Genomic DNA, 15,569 nt, shown 5'->3' on the forward strand with positions numbered 1-15,569 from the left:
GGGAGATTTGCTACCATATACACCTACAAAATACATACCAAATTACAACGAATTCGGTTGAAAACCGCGCTCAAGAACCAAGAGAAAATCATTGCATGCAATTTTTCCATAAATAACGGTTTTTATGAAAATACATCGGCTTTGAAGTGGCCACATAATTAAAACATTGTGTAATTTTTTTGCTTTACTGCATTTTTTTGAAAATAAGTTTTAAAAAGCTCTTTAATTTCGTTAAATTAGGTATACCAAGCACCGATAAAATCATTTACAGATAATTTTTTTGGAAAAAATCTGTAAAATCTACCAAAATTGCCAAAAATGTGTACAGTACACCTAACATTCATAAAATCACTTTTATTATAGACAATAAAGGTCCGAATGCACCAGGAATTGCTAGAATTGGTAGAACACAATAAATAATTCTCAAAATGAATAAATATTTGAAAATTAAAACTCAAAAATGGGAATGATTCAACTTCGATAGCCTTTATTGAAGAATGCCAAAATATTTTTGCAGTATGTGAGAAAATATCGATTTTGGAATTTATTATATCAAGTCAATTGTTCGAGTAGTAGAGAATATATTTTATCAAAAAATATATCAGTCACAACAGAACGAACAGAGATCAAGGCCTATGTTGACGAGTAAAAGTTTCTGGCACACAGCAGCATTTTTGATGCTCAACATAAGATTTCAAATATTTGTCAAACTGTAAATTTTTTTCTTTGAGGCTAAAATAAATTATGTGGAAGTTATTCTATTCAAAAAATATTATTTTGGAAAAATATTGATATGTTCAATAGATTTTAAGGGACAAGAGTTGACCATCAAACATGCTAATGTGTGCCAGAAACTTTTACTCGTCAACATAGGCGTTGATCTCTGTTCATTCTGTTGAGACAGATATATTTTTTGATAAAATATATTCTCTACACCTCGAACAATCGATTTAATATAATAAATGCTAATATAATATTTTCTCACATACTGCAAAAATATTCTGGCCTTAATCAATAAAGGCTATCGAAGTTGAATCGTTCCTTTAGGTTAATTCCCATTGTTTGAGTTTTTATTTCAAATATTTATTTATTTTGAGAATTATTTATTGTGTTCTATGTTAGGTGTATTGTACACATTTTTGGCGATTTTGATAGATTTTACAGATTTTTTTGAAAAAAAAAATTATCTGTAAATGATTTTGTCGGTGCTTAGTATACATAATTTAACTAAATTAAAGAGCTTTTTAAAAATATTTTCAAAAAAATGCAGTAAAGCAAAAAATTACACATTGTCGAGGGCCGATCAAAAAATGTTTACTACAATAAATGTTTTAATTACGTGACCACCACTGTATATAATTATTTGTGGAGAGATTTTGTACCTATTAAGAACTCAAAATACAAAATGACAGCTCAAAACCCCGCAAGAACTGAAAATTGGTGGAGGGTATAAAAATATACCTTATGTTGTATGTAATTGATTGATAAATACTTCTGCCAAAATAGAATCAATATTTTTGGAAAATTTGAAACCTTATATGAAACAGATAGAGTACGCTATATGGTCCAAAATTTGTACATTGTCTTATTTTCCCTAAACCTATGTCATGTTCGAAGATGGTGGCCTAAGAGTCCATTGCTTCTGCTACTTCTTTCACGTAAATATTTCTAGTTCTGATTAAAATATATTTTTCTGACACATAGACACATAGTTCTATATGACATTAACATTACTTATCCATTATTTATCTACCTTATTTAAGAGGGAATAATTGATGAGAAAATTAGTATATTGAACTTACCTAGAGCACCCACAGCACGGGTAGTGACTCTTCTATTTTATTTATTTATATTTTTATTTACTTATATTCATTTTTTTAATGTCACATCGAACTGGTACACTATTTATTTTTGTATAAATCCATATATGCCAATTCCCACAATTAACATAACACCCTCTCTCCTACATTCCAACTTCAATTTCATACAAACTCATTCAACATTGAAACGCCAAAAATGAATTCAGTCAATTTCCAAATGTTACAAATATTTGATAAATTTGCTTATTAACAAAAACCCCGAAACGGGAAAAAAACTGTTGCACCCACAAGCATATGACAGATGATTTATGTTAAATTGAAAGGACATATTGACACATTGACGAACAGGCAACAGGAACGAACATACATACAAATATTGTAACATATTTATTGAATTTAATGCTGACTTTGTATAATTATCCTTTGCTTTGTTGTATTTGTGTATTTACATCCTGTGGTCTGGCGTCGTCCGTCGCCACTAGTATTGTGTGACCAAACGATGATAATTCATCATTCAGCGGATAAATTTTGAAAAGGGCGGCGGAGAGGTGGAATATCGTCAATATGTTAATGCTGGCAGTGTTGGTGGTAATGCAGTCAGTCAGAAAAATTCTGGTTCAAAGATTTAATACAATCCCGTGTCTTTTGGAGATTTTAGTCGGGAAAAAGTTTGGAGTGTTGATTGGTGTTTGCAATTTTGATGAATGCTTAACAGTGAAAGAGAATTAATATTTTTAGTATTAAACCAGTGGAGCGGAGCAGTATAGCCGGACGGGGCCGACCATACGATACCCTACAAAAATAACACAGAACTCTATCTTTCTGTGGATTTTTATTCCGAGCCTGGGTAATATTTCGTGATAGTTGCACCCGCATGTCCGATTACAGGTCAACAACACCTCTTCTTTACACTGAAATATTACCGACATTCAGTGCATCCCTTCTAGTTACTTGTCCATACTCCCTTCATTGTGGGTTGCATTGTGATGTCCGCCTTATAATTGTAACTTTTCGGTCCACTTCATCCAAAAATTATTATCCGATCATCACCGAAAATTATAGGCGTTGTCTTTGACCATAACTGGAACCTCATAGAACATTTCAAATCGATCAGGACTATATTTCCGCTCTCTAGTGTGGTAATGGTTTATTAAATAATATCCGAATACGTATGCACCTGTAAATGTTTACATGTAACTCCCACACCTGAATACATACGACAATATAATTGGTATCAATTTAAAGGTCAACCACTCCTATTGGATATACTATCAACTTCTGGGGTCTATATCCTTCAGAGTTAAATATATACGCTATAGAATACAAATTTTGTAATATTTCACACAAAAGTCAGGGTCGATTTGTCCCGCTAATTATTGACCGATCTTTATCAAAACAGGCATGCTGATTCTTTGGCCCGATCCCCTTCTCCATGTAAAATTTCGATGTTCGGGCAATAATTGCGACCTCTGGAGCGACCAGAAAACCTGACAAAGATAAAGTTTTTGGTCCATTTCATCCCCTAAACATTAACCGATCTTTACCAAAAATAGGGGTCTTCATTGGCCAGAACCCACCCTACATGCAAAATTTCATGAAGATTGGTCCATAACTGTGGCCTGTATCGTGTTTACAAACTGTAATGGACAGACGGACGGACGGACACACTTTCTAGATCGACTCAGCTAGTCGAGATATGACTATCGGTATACTTAAAGGTGGATCTAGGACCAATATTTCGAGGTGTTACAAACTCTTGGGGCTGCACAAAGCTATAATACCCTATAGAAAACCTGTATAGAAAATGCCAAAGTCGACGGGCCGTTTATATGATACCCTACACTTTCTTGGACCAAAGCTTTACATATATATTGTGTGTATGGGATGAACAATTCCTTTTGCAGGATGTGAATGTAGTTCCTAATTACGGGTTTTAGTAAAGGATTTTCCGCCAGATTTTTAAAATTTAAATTTGTATCCTGGGTTCTTGGTAAATAAAATCTTCTTTGAAGAAAATATTCAATATAGCTCCAGCTTTTAAAATAGACCTCATGCAAATGTCTCGTCCAATTAAAGGAATTTTAAATACCAACCTCATGTTGGAGGCCATAACATGTGCAACTCGGCCGAATATAACGACTTTTTTAACATTTATATTTATTTCAGGTTATGATTTTTCCGACAGGCACTGTGCCTTCAGTATTATTTTTTTACCTCATAGGCGAACATTTAAATTACTTAAATTGTATTTTTCATGGTGGTTAATTTCACACATGCATATTTCATTATTTTCGGACCATCCGTACACAATTTTTCTGGCATTTTATTAACGAAAACACGAATGAGGAATATATATTTTATGATCATTTTTCATACATTTTCAGCGAACATACAGACCACTCCCCATAAATGGAACAAAAACATATAAATATAATAATAATTTTTATAAAAAAAAGCTCCAAATTTTTTTAAAAAATTTTACGAATTTCCAAATCTATCCCATTTTAACTGCTCTTCTATTTCCGAAAAATTGCAATTATCTGCAGCCGACTGTCATTGTTGTTTATGTAAATTTGTGAATATGTTTTATACACACACATGCTCACTCACATTTGTATATGTAATTATATGAACTTATGCAAATCTGTTTGTATCCTTCATAGCCATTCACACACTTGCGCTCACACACACCATCGCATTCACAACGTTCATTAACATTTGTTCCTGTTTAAAGATAAATGATTTTTGCCTCTCCATGAGGCCACACACACATGGAGAATGCACTAAACAAATTGAATTTAAAATGCGAATGTTGAAAAATACGATTTATAATATATTTTACCCTCAGTGCTATTTTCGTGTTTTTTTTCTCCCTCTCACAAACCACAGAAATAAATCAAACGAATATTCAATAATATTCTCTTAATAAGAATAATTTATTATTGCAAAGAGAACAGCACAACAACAACAACAAGAAAAACCTTTCACTTCACTAAATTACATGCATCTTCATTATGAAATGTGTACTTTTGAAAAATATCGTAATATTCTTGAAGGGCATTGTGGTCACTGGCTATAATGTTTACTTTGCTACAACATATTAAAATTTAATGATATATACAACAATTAAACGAAGTTAATTTGTTCAGGGTATTTTTTATTAATATGAATGAAGACTGTTAACAAAAAATTTCTCCAGAAATTACAGAAAAAATTAATAAGTGGAAGATGGCTCAAAAATAATCTATTGAGAAGATTATTGTCGACAGATTTTTATTCTTGGTTCTAGAGACTGCAATAATGTAGGCGTTTTTACTACGGTGACATTTTCCTTTATGATATCGAAAAAATAATCAAAATTAGAAGATTCTTGAAGTGTGGAAATAAATCAATGGTTCATAAAATTCCTTCCAAGTCGGTTCGTTTCTCTAGGTAAATTCTTAACATTTTAGTTTTTATTTTTATATTATTAATTCTATTAGTACAGGTCATATGTTATATGAATATACCCTGTTTCTATTATTTTATAAAAATTACACCTTCATCACCGAAACCACATTGGACACAATTCTGCCGGAGAAATAGGAAATGGAAGTATAAAAATATGTACATAAATATAGAAATATAGAATACAGAAATTCTGATTATAAAATTCCGCAATTTTGTAAGATTTTATTTTAATCTCAAATAGTCGAAAATATATCATTTGCACATTTCTTTTTAGGCCTTAATAGTTCGGCCAACTTAAAGACGAACCAGTAAAGAAAGTAGTTAAGTCGGACTGGGCCGACTATATGATAACCTTCACTACTTTGGGTATGGGACAAATTTATGGAAATCGATTTATAGCAAAATTGATACACGCTATTCGGTAGGCCGTATTGTTAAAAAATTAATTTCAATCAGACACCCGTTCGAAATATATATGGAAGCTATGACTGCATCTGCACCAATTTCAACAAAACCCAATAATTGCATTCAAGTCTCAATTTGATACGTTGTGCAAAATTTTGTGTTAATCGGACAAACATTAGGAGTTTGGTACATGTAAAATCGGAAGAAAATATGTATGGAAGCTACATCTAAATCTGAACGGATCTTCGCGAAATTTGGTGCACCATTTACATTAAATCGGACGAAAATATATATGGGAGCTATATCTAAATCTGAACAGATTTTCACGAAACGAAAATTATATGGAAGCTATATCTCCATCTGAACCGATATTCACGAAACTTAGTACACATCATTATAGACTTCAGTACGCTGTGCCAAATCTCGTGCAATTTGAAGGATATATAAGGACTTTGGTGCACCATTTACAAAAAATCGGAAGAAAATATATATGGGAGCTATATCTTAATCTTAACCGATTTTCACGAAACTTAACACATAAGACAAAATACTGAAATTACCAAAATCCGATATACAAAAATCCTAAGACTCATAACAATATATATATATATATATATGTGTGTGTTAAACTTTAATTCGGAACTTGGCCTGCCTGTAAACACAATACGTTTCTGTGGAATCTATTTCCCGGAAGTTGGCGTGATAATAACAAGCGGGCTGATATTTTTAAATCTACTTAGAATTGTACCCTGATCAAGAATAGTTTTAATTTTGATTCCATTTTATGTCACGATTTCTTCCAAAAGAATTTCCAACCGAAGCAAGTAATACATTAGGGTCCTGGCCAATTTTACGTATTGTTCCTAGGCACATTTTTATACCCTCCACATTGGTATGTAGGGTATATTAAGTTTGTTTTTCCATTGCAACTCATCATTTCTGACTTTATAAAGTATATATATATATATATATATATATATTCATGATCAGCATACAATTCTATGACTGATTTAAAATATTCCGTCTGCCCGTCTATCTGTTACTATAGCCTCTTAACGAATTGAGATAGATCCCCAGAAATTGCATAGAGTTGGTTTTTGTCTGCAGTTTAGACATACTTTTGGGGATTTCTTGGAGCGTATGTTCAACCAAATTCGCTGAAATTTTGTGCAATGGATTCTTATTGAGTACATCATTTCTCCACTAAAAATTATGAACATAGGTCTACTTTTTATGGTAGCCCTCCAGGGGTTTTGTGTGCACTTTTTAACCGAATTCGCTGTAGTTTAGTACGTTGAGTTTCTATTGGGTTGCAAATCTGGTGCCCCCATATTAAGGCAACCCCGAATTTTTGGTATTGTCAGGAATTTGCGTTTTCAGCCGAATTTGCTGTAATTTGGTATTTTGTAGTCATATTAGGTAACAAAACTCCTGCGTATTATTAATATTCGCCCCCTTTTTGGAGATAATATCCCGTTTTTATACCATTCACCACACTGTGGCAAAGGGTTTTATGTCTTTGTGCATATGTTTGTTACAGGCAAAAGGAAACGAGATTGAGACATGGTTCCTTTTGAGAATGTGCATAGAATCACTTTCTAAGTCGATTTATGCATGTCCTACCGCCCATCTATCCATGTTAAATTGTAAACAAACTACAGGTCGCATTTATGATTCAAACTGGATGAAACTTAGCACAGCTCTTTTATTTGGCCCAAGGACGAACCCTATTGAAATTGGGAGCAATCTGTTTAGATTTAGATATAACTCTCATATATATTTTCGTCCGATTTAAGGTAAATGGTGCACCAAAGTCCCTATATATTCTTTCGATTTGCAAAAATGTTTGCACAGCGTACTGAAATAAGACTAAGAATGATGTGTGTTAAGTTTCGTGAAAATCGGTTCAGATTTAGATATAGCTCCTATATATTTTTTCTTCCGATTTTAAGCAAAAGGGTCACCAACGCTTCAAAGTTAGGCCGTTTGCTAACAAATTTTGCACAACGTACTGAAATTACTACTGCCTAACGTTAGCCATGTTTTGTAGGAATCGGTTCAGATTTAGACCGATTTCGTTCGTTTTTAAGTAAATGGTGAACCAAACTCCTCATGTTTATCAGATATTTATTCAAATAATCAACGGGTGTCCGATTGATATTTGCTTTAAATTGATTTACATAATTTTATCCCATTGTAAGCAGCAACGCTATATCTGACCAAATGAAAAATTTAGTATAGGTTGTAGAATCACAATTTCATGTTGATGGTCCTTCAAAAATGAGACTCTGTTATGATTCATCTGTTGAATATACCCAAAGTGGTCAAAGGCATATAGTCGGCCCCGTCCGACTTTACTACTTTTCTTACCGGTTGGCAGAATACGATGTTATATTTTCTTATACCTATTGGATGGGAGAGATTCTTATTGGATGTTTGATATTGGCCGCATACAACAACATCATATTATCAAATATTCTAACTGAATGAGCCGTAATTTAATATTTCACTGGATCAAAAACTCTTTACATACATTACTTGTTGCTTTTCATTTTTATTCAACATAAATACATATATGTATGTAAATACATACATATGTACATATATTCAATTTAAATAATAAATTCGAATCTGGTTTATTAATAAAAATTCTAAAATAAATGCCAAAAACCGCACATAAAAATTTGGACAAATAAACAAAATACAAATTTAAATAAATTCGGATGCAATGGCCATTAGTTTTATTTAAAATGACCCATGTGTCCATATGAAAATCATATTATATTTTGTAAATGGAATTATGTGTTGGAAAAAAGTAGAAGCGAAAGAAAAAGAAAAAAAAAAATAAACCAAACTAAAATAAAATAAAAAACTTTTACAATTGTGAAAAATGAAATGACAACAATGTCCTTGTTATTTATCCTCATGTTATGGGCGATATGGGAAAGGGGATCTATCTGTCTCTTACAACAAATGTGTATATATGTACGTATACACACATGTATGCATTTATGTTGTGTCTTCGAGTGTGTGTCATGACATAACATTACTGAATAGGGTGCGTAGCCGATTATTTGTGTCATTTCGTTGCTTTTTTTGATTCGCATTGTAGTTCCAACAGATCTGACACATCTGGCAGTGTTGTATTATTTCATTTGGAAAATTCAAAATAAACTGTTTGGTAGTTTGTTTCACTGGTCTCCCCACGTCTCCTCTCTGCTCATCTCCTTTCTTGTTTTTGGCAATTTATCAATGCTGCTGGCCAAGAAAATGGCAATAAAAAGTGCAATATTTCTATTTAACCGCTTTTTATCCACCAACAAATCAGCCAAGTCAACCAAATGCAACAAACAAGTCATTCCACAAAAAGTAAAATAAAGACGACGACAACGACGTTGTACGAATATTCAACTGGAAAATTTCATCACTAAACCCACTTATGGACGTAGCGTGCAATAGTCCATCCTCATCTGCCTCCCACTTAAGTGTCTGTTGCTTTGTTGGCTTCTCGTTCTCGGGCAAGATGCAACTTTTCATCGCCGCATCTATCTTTTTACAGCTGCAACCACAGTAGCAAGCTTATTTTTGTTGCAGTTTTTTCCTCAGTTGCTTGTTTCCAGAATTATCCTCCGTCTTATTGGCAACAATTGAGCTGCCAATGCTGACAGTAAAAATGCTATCTCGTTTTGTTGCTGTTGTTGTATTTATGTGTGTGTTTTTGTTTTTTTTTAGTGCAAAGGGTTTCTTTGCTTATTTTCAGTGAGCGCAATTTAAGTTGCAAAATTTTTATTACCCATGGTGCACATTTCAACTTTGTTTGAGCTGATTGCATAGCTAAAAATTTCTTATTCTCTTTGTTGTTGTTTTTTTTTTTATTTTTATATATATTTTTCTAGCAATGACAAACGTGTCGATACATTTGTCATTTGGAGTTATCGTAAAATTTACAGTGAGTTGAGTAGCAGAGACAACAAGTATATATGTGTGATGAGCGGTTCGGTGGAGTGGAGTGTGGCTGGTAAATTGTTTGTGGGTTCGAGGATCCGTTATGATATGCTTTTGTGTGCTTAGTCTTACTCTTTTTGGAGTGCTTGGATTTGCCACCTTCAATTGATGCCTCGGCATTTACATCTACCTTATGGCGATGATGCAGATTTGAGAAATATATCCAAATCTGAACCGAATTTAAGGAAATTCGTAAATTAAAAATGTATGGACTCACTCTGCCCAAAGCAAAATTAATTAATGTATTTTTCCATAGGGATGAAGTTGGTTGGACAACGTTCTTCATTACTGTCTAGATTAATAATATCAAAGCGCAGAGGAAAGAGTTCCTCTTTTTTACACTGGCATATTTTACGAATCATGTTTTCCCCGAGTAAACATTTACGCCATACGTTACGCCATAGTTGGCCAGATCTTTCCCGTGTAAAATTTGTGATGTACGACTTACAATAGTGGCCTCTAGAGCTACTAGGACATACAGAAACATTTTTAGTTCATTCCATTTCCTAATTATCATTACCGAAATTTGTAGGTATATTTCCTTAATATAACCAGAATCTCATGTATAATTTCATAGCGATCCGCGAGACATTTTCACCTTCTAGTGTGGCAATGGTAAAACTAATTAAAATATATATGAGATATTTAATTTGGTGTTAATCGGCCGATGTTTGTGGTTTTGGTGCACGGATGACGGTTCCTTAATTGTCTTGGGAGCATTTAATAGCCACGGAATGCTTTAGTTGACATTTCCATGTCGTCGGATGAATTCAGTGGAGTACGTGCAATTCTTGGAAGGCAAGTTATTGCCATTTTGGGAAAGCAGCAACAATAAAGGACTCGTTCATAAAAGTCGCCATACTCAAGTATGGTTAAAATCGAAAAATATTAAAATTTCCGATCAGAATCCGATCGAGAACGTATGTGGAATCTTGACTCATCGTGTCTATGCAGAAAACCGCCAATACCAAACTGTATTTTACCTCCAAGAAGTGATTATCGATGAATGGCGGTCAATCAACAGTGTGATGGATAAAATTTTTGAACTTATTCAAAATAAGGGAGGCCATTATTTATAAAAGATATTTTACTTTGTTCTGTGTTGTTTTGTTCGACCTTTTGATTCTTATATAATAAAACAATATATATTTTCGAGCTTGAGGTCTTTTTTTTATTTTCACGATCAATATTTCGCAATTGTTTTAAATTGCATCTTCAGGATAATAAATAAACTAGTGTCAAGTTTACTTAAAACTATGACGATAGTGAAGTCTATCATAGTTTTAAGTAAACTTGACACTAGTTTATTTATTATCCTGAAGATGCAATTTAAAACAATTGCGAAATATTGATCGTGAAAAATAAATAAAAAAAGACCTCAAGCTCGAAAAAATATATTGTTTTATTATATAAAAGATATTTTATTTTATTTATGTTTTAAAAAATAAATTTTTCCAATTTTGTAAAAGTGTGTCTATAGTTATGCAACACCAGTAATTTTGAAAGTGCAGAATTCGGCGAAACCATAGATAATAAATTAATTATTTTTGTTGAATAATATGTGTTTTTGATCTTTTTATTGTGAACCATAACTTAATGGGTCCATTTTGTCAACTAACGTACCAATTGAATTAATGGTGCGGCTATAGTTATGATACGCAGTGTATTGGAGTTATATATAAATCCGCCCCGATTTCAACCATATTTGGCACGCGTTAGGACGTAGTAATTTCAGTACGTTGTGAAAAATTTTGTGGGCCATATTTTGGGGCATTGGTGCACCATTTACAGAAAATCTATATATGGGAGCTATATCTAAATCTGAACCGATTTCAACGTAACTTTACACACAGTAGGTTATACCATCTTCAGTACGTTGTGCAAAATTTTGTGCGAATCGGCAATTTTTTTGGGCTTTGTTGCACAATTCACATAAACTTGGACGAAAATATATATCTAAATCTGAACCGATTCTTCCCAATTTCAATAGGGTTCGTCCTTGAGTGAAATAAAAAAGCTGTACCAAACTTCATCCAATTCGGATTATAAATGCGAACTGTACTTTGTTTACAATTTAACACCAACGGACGGACGGACAAGCAGGAATCGACTCAGAAAGTAATTCTATGCATATTCTCAGAAGGAACCATGTGTATATCTCGTTTCCATAATACCCGGCACCACAGTGAGGTGAAGGGTATAAAAAGGGGTAATATGGGGACTACCCTCAATAGGGGGGCGAATATTAATAATTTTGTGGATGGAGATGTGTTACCATGTACGACTAAAAAATACCAAATTACAGCGAATTCAGGAACACCAAAATACTTAAAATTATGGGGTACCCTTATATTGAAGCTATGCCTAAACGTGGACCGATATATCCAATCTTCGAACTTGACCTGCCTGCAGACAAAATACTCTATGATATTTGGCGATATATCTCAATTCATTTAGAGGCTAGAGTGATTACAACAGACAGACGGACATCCTAAAATCGTCATATAATTTTACGTTGATTAAAAGTATAAAATTTATAGGGTTGAAAACGATTATTTCGATGAGTTACAAAAGGAAAAACACACTGAATATATCCTCCATACTATGGTGGAGGGTATAAAAAGGATATCATTTCACGGTAGTGATCACCATTCACAGTTACGTATGATTCGCAGCATTTTTGCAATGATGCCACCAGCTCACAACCCACACCAAAGTGTTACTTTTTCTGGATTCAATGGTAGCTTTTCCAATGCTTCTGGCTGATCTTAATCACTTAACATAGCTGTTCCACCAACTTTTAAAGAGCCCATTCACCATAGACCCAACTTAAGACTACTTTTACACGAGGAGTATGCTACCAAACTACAAACATTCAGGTTGGAAAATTAAGAGAATGTCATGGAAAGTCCCAGAATTATAACTTACATACACTTCAGAATTCCAAAATATAGTCAATTTGTTATTGAGATTTGAAAGAACTGAAAATATCAAATTAGAGCCAACTCGGTTGAAATACTGGTATTGGTATTTTTTAGTACAAAGATTTGGCACACAATGAGAACAAACGTGATTTCAACAGACAGGCGGGCATGGCCAAACATTTCTGGGTTAATGTTATTGGTCCAGTAATATTAGTTTCTTCTCTAATGTCTACCCAATATTGCGTAAAGAATCTAATAATTACAAATAGTAGTAAGAATTTTTAAAAAATGTTCAAATATTATATTTATTTTTTCCTTCGCTCTGTAGATTTCATTGATCCCAAAAGAAACGACATTCATCTGATCACATTCATTATATCATAATTTAATGTTTGTTCCTTCAAAAGAAGTAATAATTCGCTTCCCAGGTGAACTCCAACAGTTAAACTTTCATGGTATTCGAATTATGCCAGAAAACAGATCCATCGTTTGATCCATGAAATATATTGTGAAGATCCGCACATAATTGCTATAAACGTCGTTCTTGGTTACAACCGAGCCCCATGCAACGTGACGTGGAAAAGGGTCTTTGATGTCATAGTACTTTAATTATAATATGAAATTTTAATCCCTCTAAAAATGTTTTTGAACTAATATTGATAATTCCCCAGAGCTTGGTAAACATTTCTTTACATCCCATCCCCATTTCCGATCCCAACTAACAAACATTGTCCTTTTTAATCACTGTTACTTTTCTTGTTATTTTTATTTATTTATTTGCTATCTTACTTTTTTAATTTATCAAAAAAGTTTTTTCTATTTGTCGTTGTGTTGTGTGAAACTAAAATTTGTTATTTTCTTTTTTTTTACAGTTGCAATTACCGTTTGCCTCGCCTTGGTGACAAGTGTCAGTGCTGAAGAATGCGGCCAAGAGGAATTCACAAAATGTGCTGAACCTTTAGAGATGTTGCATTTAACATCGGAATTTTCTATTGGTGCTGCCAAAAAAGAGGAACTGGATAAACTCTGTGTGTGAGTATTAAAAAGAATGAAATACTATAAAGGAAGTGAGAGCGAGGAATTAAAAAAGTTCGTCGAAGGCGATAATTATGGGAACTATAATTGTTTTTGTTTGTTGGAATATATAATATGTGGAAAATTATGAATATAGGGGTTAATGTTTTTAAAATCCACTCATAATTAAGATGACCAATTATTACTACCTAAAGAGTTATTTGAAACTGAAAAGGAACTTGTAAAAACGGAGTTAAGTTTAGACGTGTTAAATTTGTTATACCCTCATCCATAAAGTTCGCCTTCAAAATATTTAAAACCGGCCGGGACCCTTATACATCAAATCATAGATTTACACTAGACATGTATAAAATTCGGATTTGTATCCCACTTATGGTTAGTTTGGTTCGAAATTTCGGCCAGGTCTACATCCGCAAAATGGTTTGCGATATTTTAGGCTAAACGCTTTAAAATACCAAAAGAGAGTGTTTTATGGGAGCCTATATTGAAAATTTTCTAATACTGCAATTTTGAATTACCAAAATAAATCTACATTGGGGATTTGTATTACCTTCAACACCCTGTAGTACAGGGTATTATGTCTTTAAGCAAATGTTTGTAACAAGCAAAAGTCTATATCGTTTACTTTTGCTTGTTACAAACATTTGCTTAAAGACATAATACCCTGTACTACAGGGTGTTGAAGGTAATACAAATCCCCAATGTAGATTTATTTTGGTAATTCAAAATTGCAGTATTAGAAAATTTTCAATATAGGCTCCCATAAAACACACTCTTTTGGTATTTTAAAGCGTTTAGCCTAAAATATCGCAAACCATTTTGCGGTTCAGTGGTTCCTTTTGAGAATATGCATAGAATCACTTTCGGAATTTGTATGTAACTTGGCACATCTCACAAATTTAACCAATCCTATTGAAATTGGAGAAAATCAATGTAAACTTAGATATAGCTTCCACATATATTTTCGTCCGATTATATATAAATGGTGCACCAAGCATCCAACGTTTGTCCAATTGAGACAAACTTTTCAACAGGGTACTGAATTAAGTACAGTTTGATATTTTTGAATATTTTTTATACCCTACACAACTATGTTGTCAGTGTATTATAGCTTTGTGCAGCCCCAAAAGTTTGTAACGCGGCGAAATATTGGTCCTAGACCCACCTTTTAGTATACCGATCGTCATATCTCGACTAGCTGAGTCGATCTAGACATGTGTGTCCGTCCGTCCATCTGTCCATTATAATTTGTAAACACGATACATGCCACAGTTATGGACCAATCTTCACGAAATTTTGCACGTAGGATGGGTTCTGGCCAATGAAGACCCCTATTGTTTTTGGGAAAGATCAGTTAATATTTAGGGGATGGAATTGACCAAATACTAATTTTTGTCGGTTTTTCTGTTTGCTCCAGAGGCCGCAATAATGGCCCCAAAATCGTGCCAAAGAATAAGCATGCCGGTTTTTCTGTTCGCTCCAGAGGCCGCAATAATGGCCCCAAAATCGTGCCAAAGAATAAGCATGCCGGTTTTGATAAAGATCGGTCAATATTTAGTGGGTCAAATGGACCCTGACTTTTGTGTGAAAAAAAACACAACATTTGTATTCTATAGCGTATATATTTACCCCTGAAGGACATAGATGAGGGAAGTTGATATTATATCCAAGAGGAGTGGTTGGCCTTTAAATTAATACCAATTATATTGTTGTATGTGCTCGGATGTGGAAGTTACACCTAAATATTTACAGGTATCTCCGTATTTGTATATTATTTAGTAACCCATTATCACTCTAGAGAGCGGAACTATAGGGCAGATCGTTTTGAAATGTTCCATGAGGTTCCAGTTATGGTCAAGGACAACGCCTATAATTTTCGGTGACGACCAGATAATAATTTTGGAATGAAGTGGGCCGAAAACTTAATTTT

General features: G+C 33.4%; 1 protein-coding gene across 1 annotated transcript in view; it reads left to right on the top strand.

Annotated features, from left to right (window-relative positions):
- Positions 1-15,569, top strand: part of LOC133320951 (uncharacterized) — a 78,964-nt gene that overhangs the window by 37,061 nt on the left and 26,334 nt on the right. The window contains exon 2 of the mRNA XM_061530045.1: positions 13,477-13,636. Within this exon, the coding sequence (XP_061386029.1) occupies positions 13,477-13,636 (160 nt within the window). The remainder of the gene's footprint in view (positions 1-13,476; positions 13,637-15,569) is intronic.

This window comes from Musca vetustissima, unplaced genomic scaffold, assembly GCF_032173495.1.
Source record: "Musca vetustissima isolate MV318-11 ecotype Yass unplaced genomic scaffold, APGP_CSIRO_Mvet_v1 utg43279, whole genome shotgun sequence".
Lineage (NCBI taxonomy): Eukaryota > Metazoa > Arthropoda > Insecta > Diptera > Muscidae > Musca > Musca vetustissima.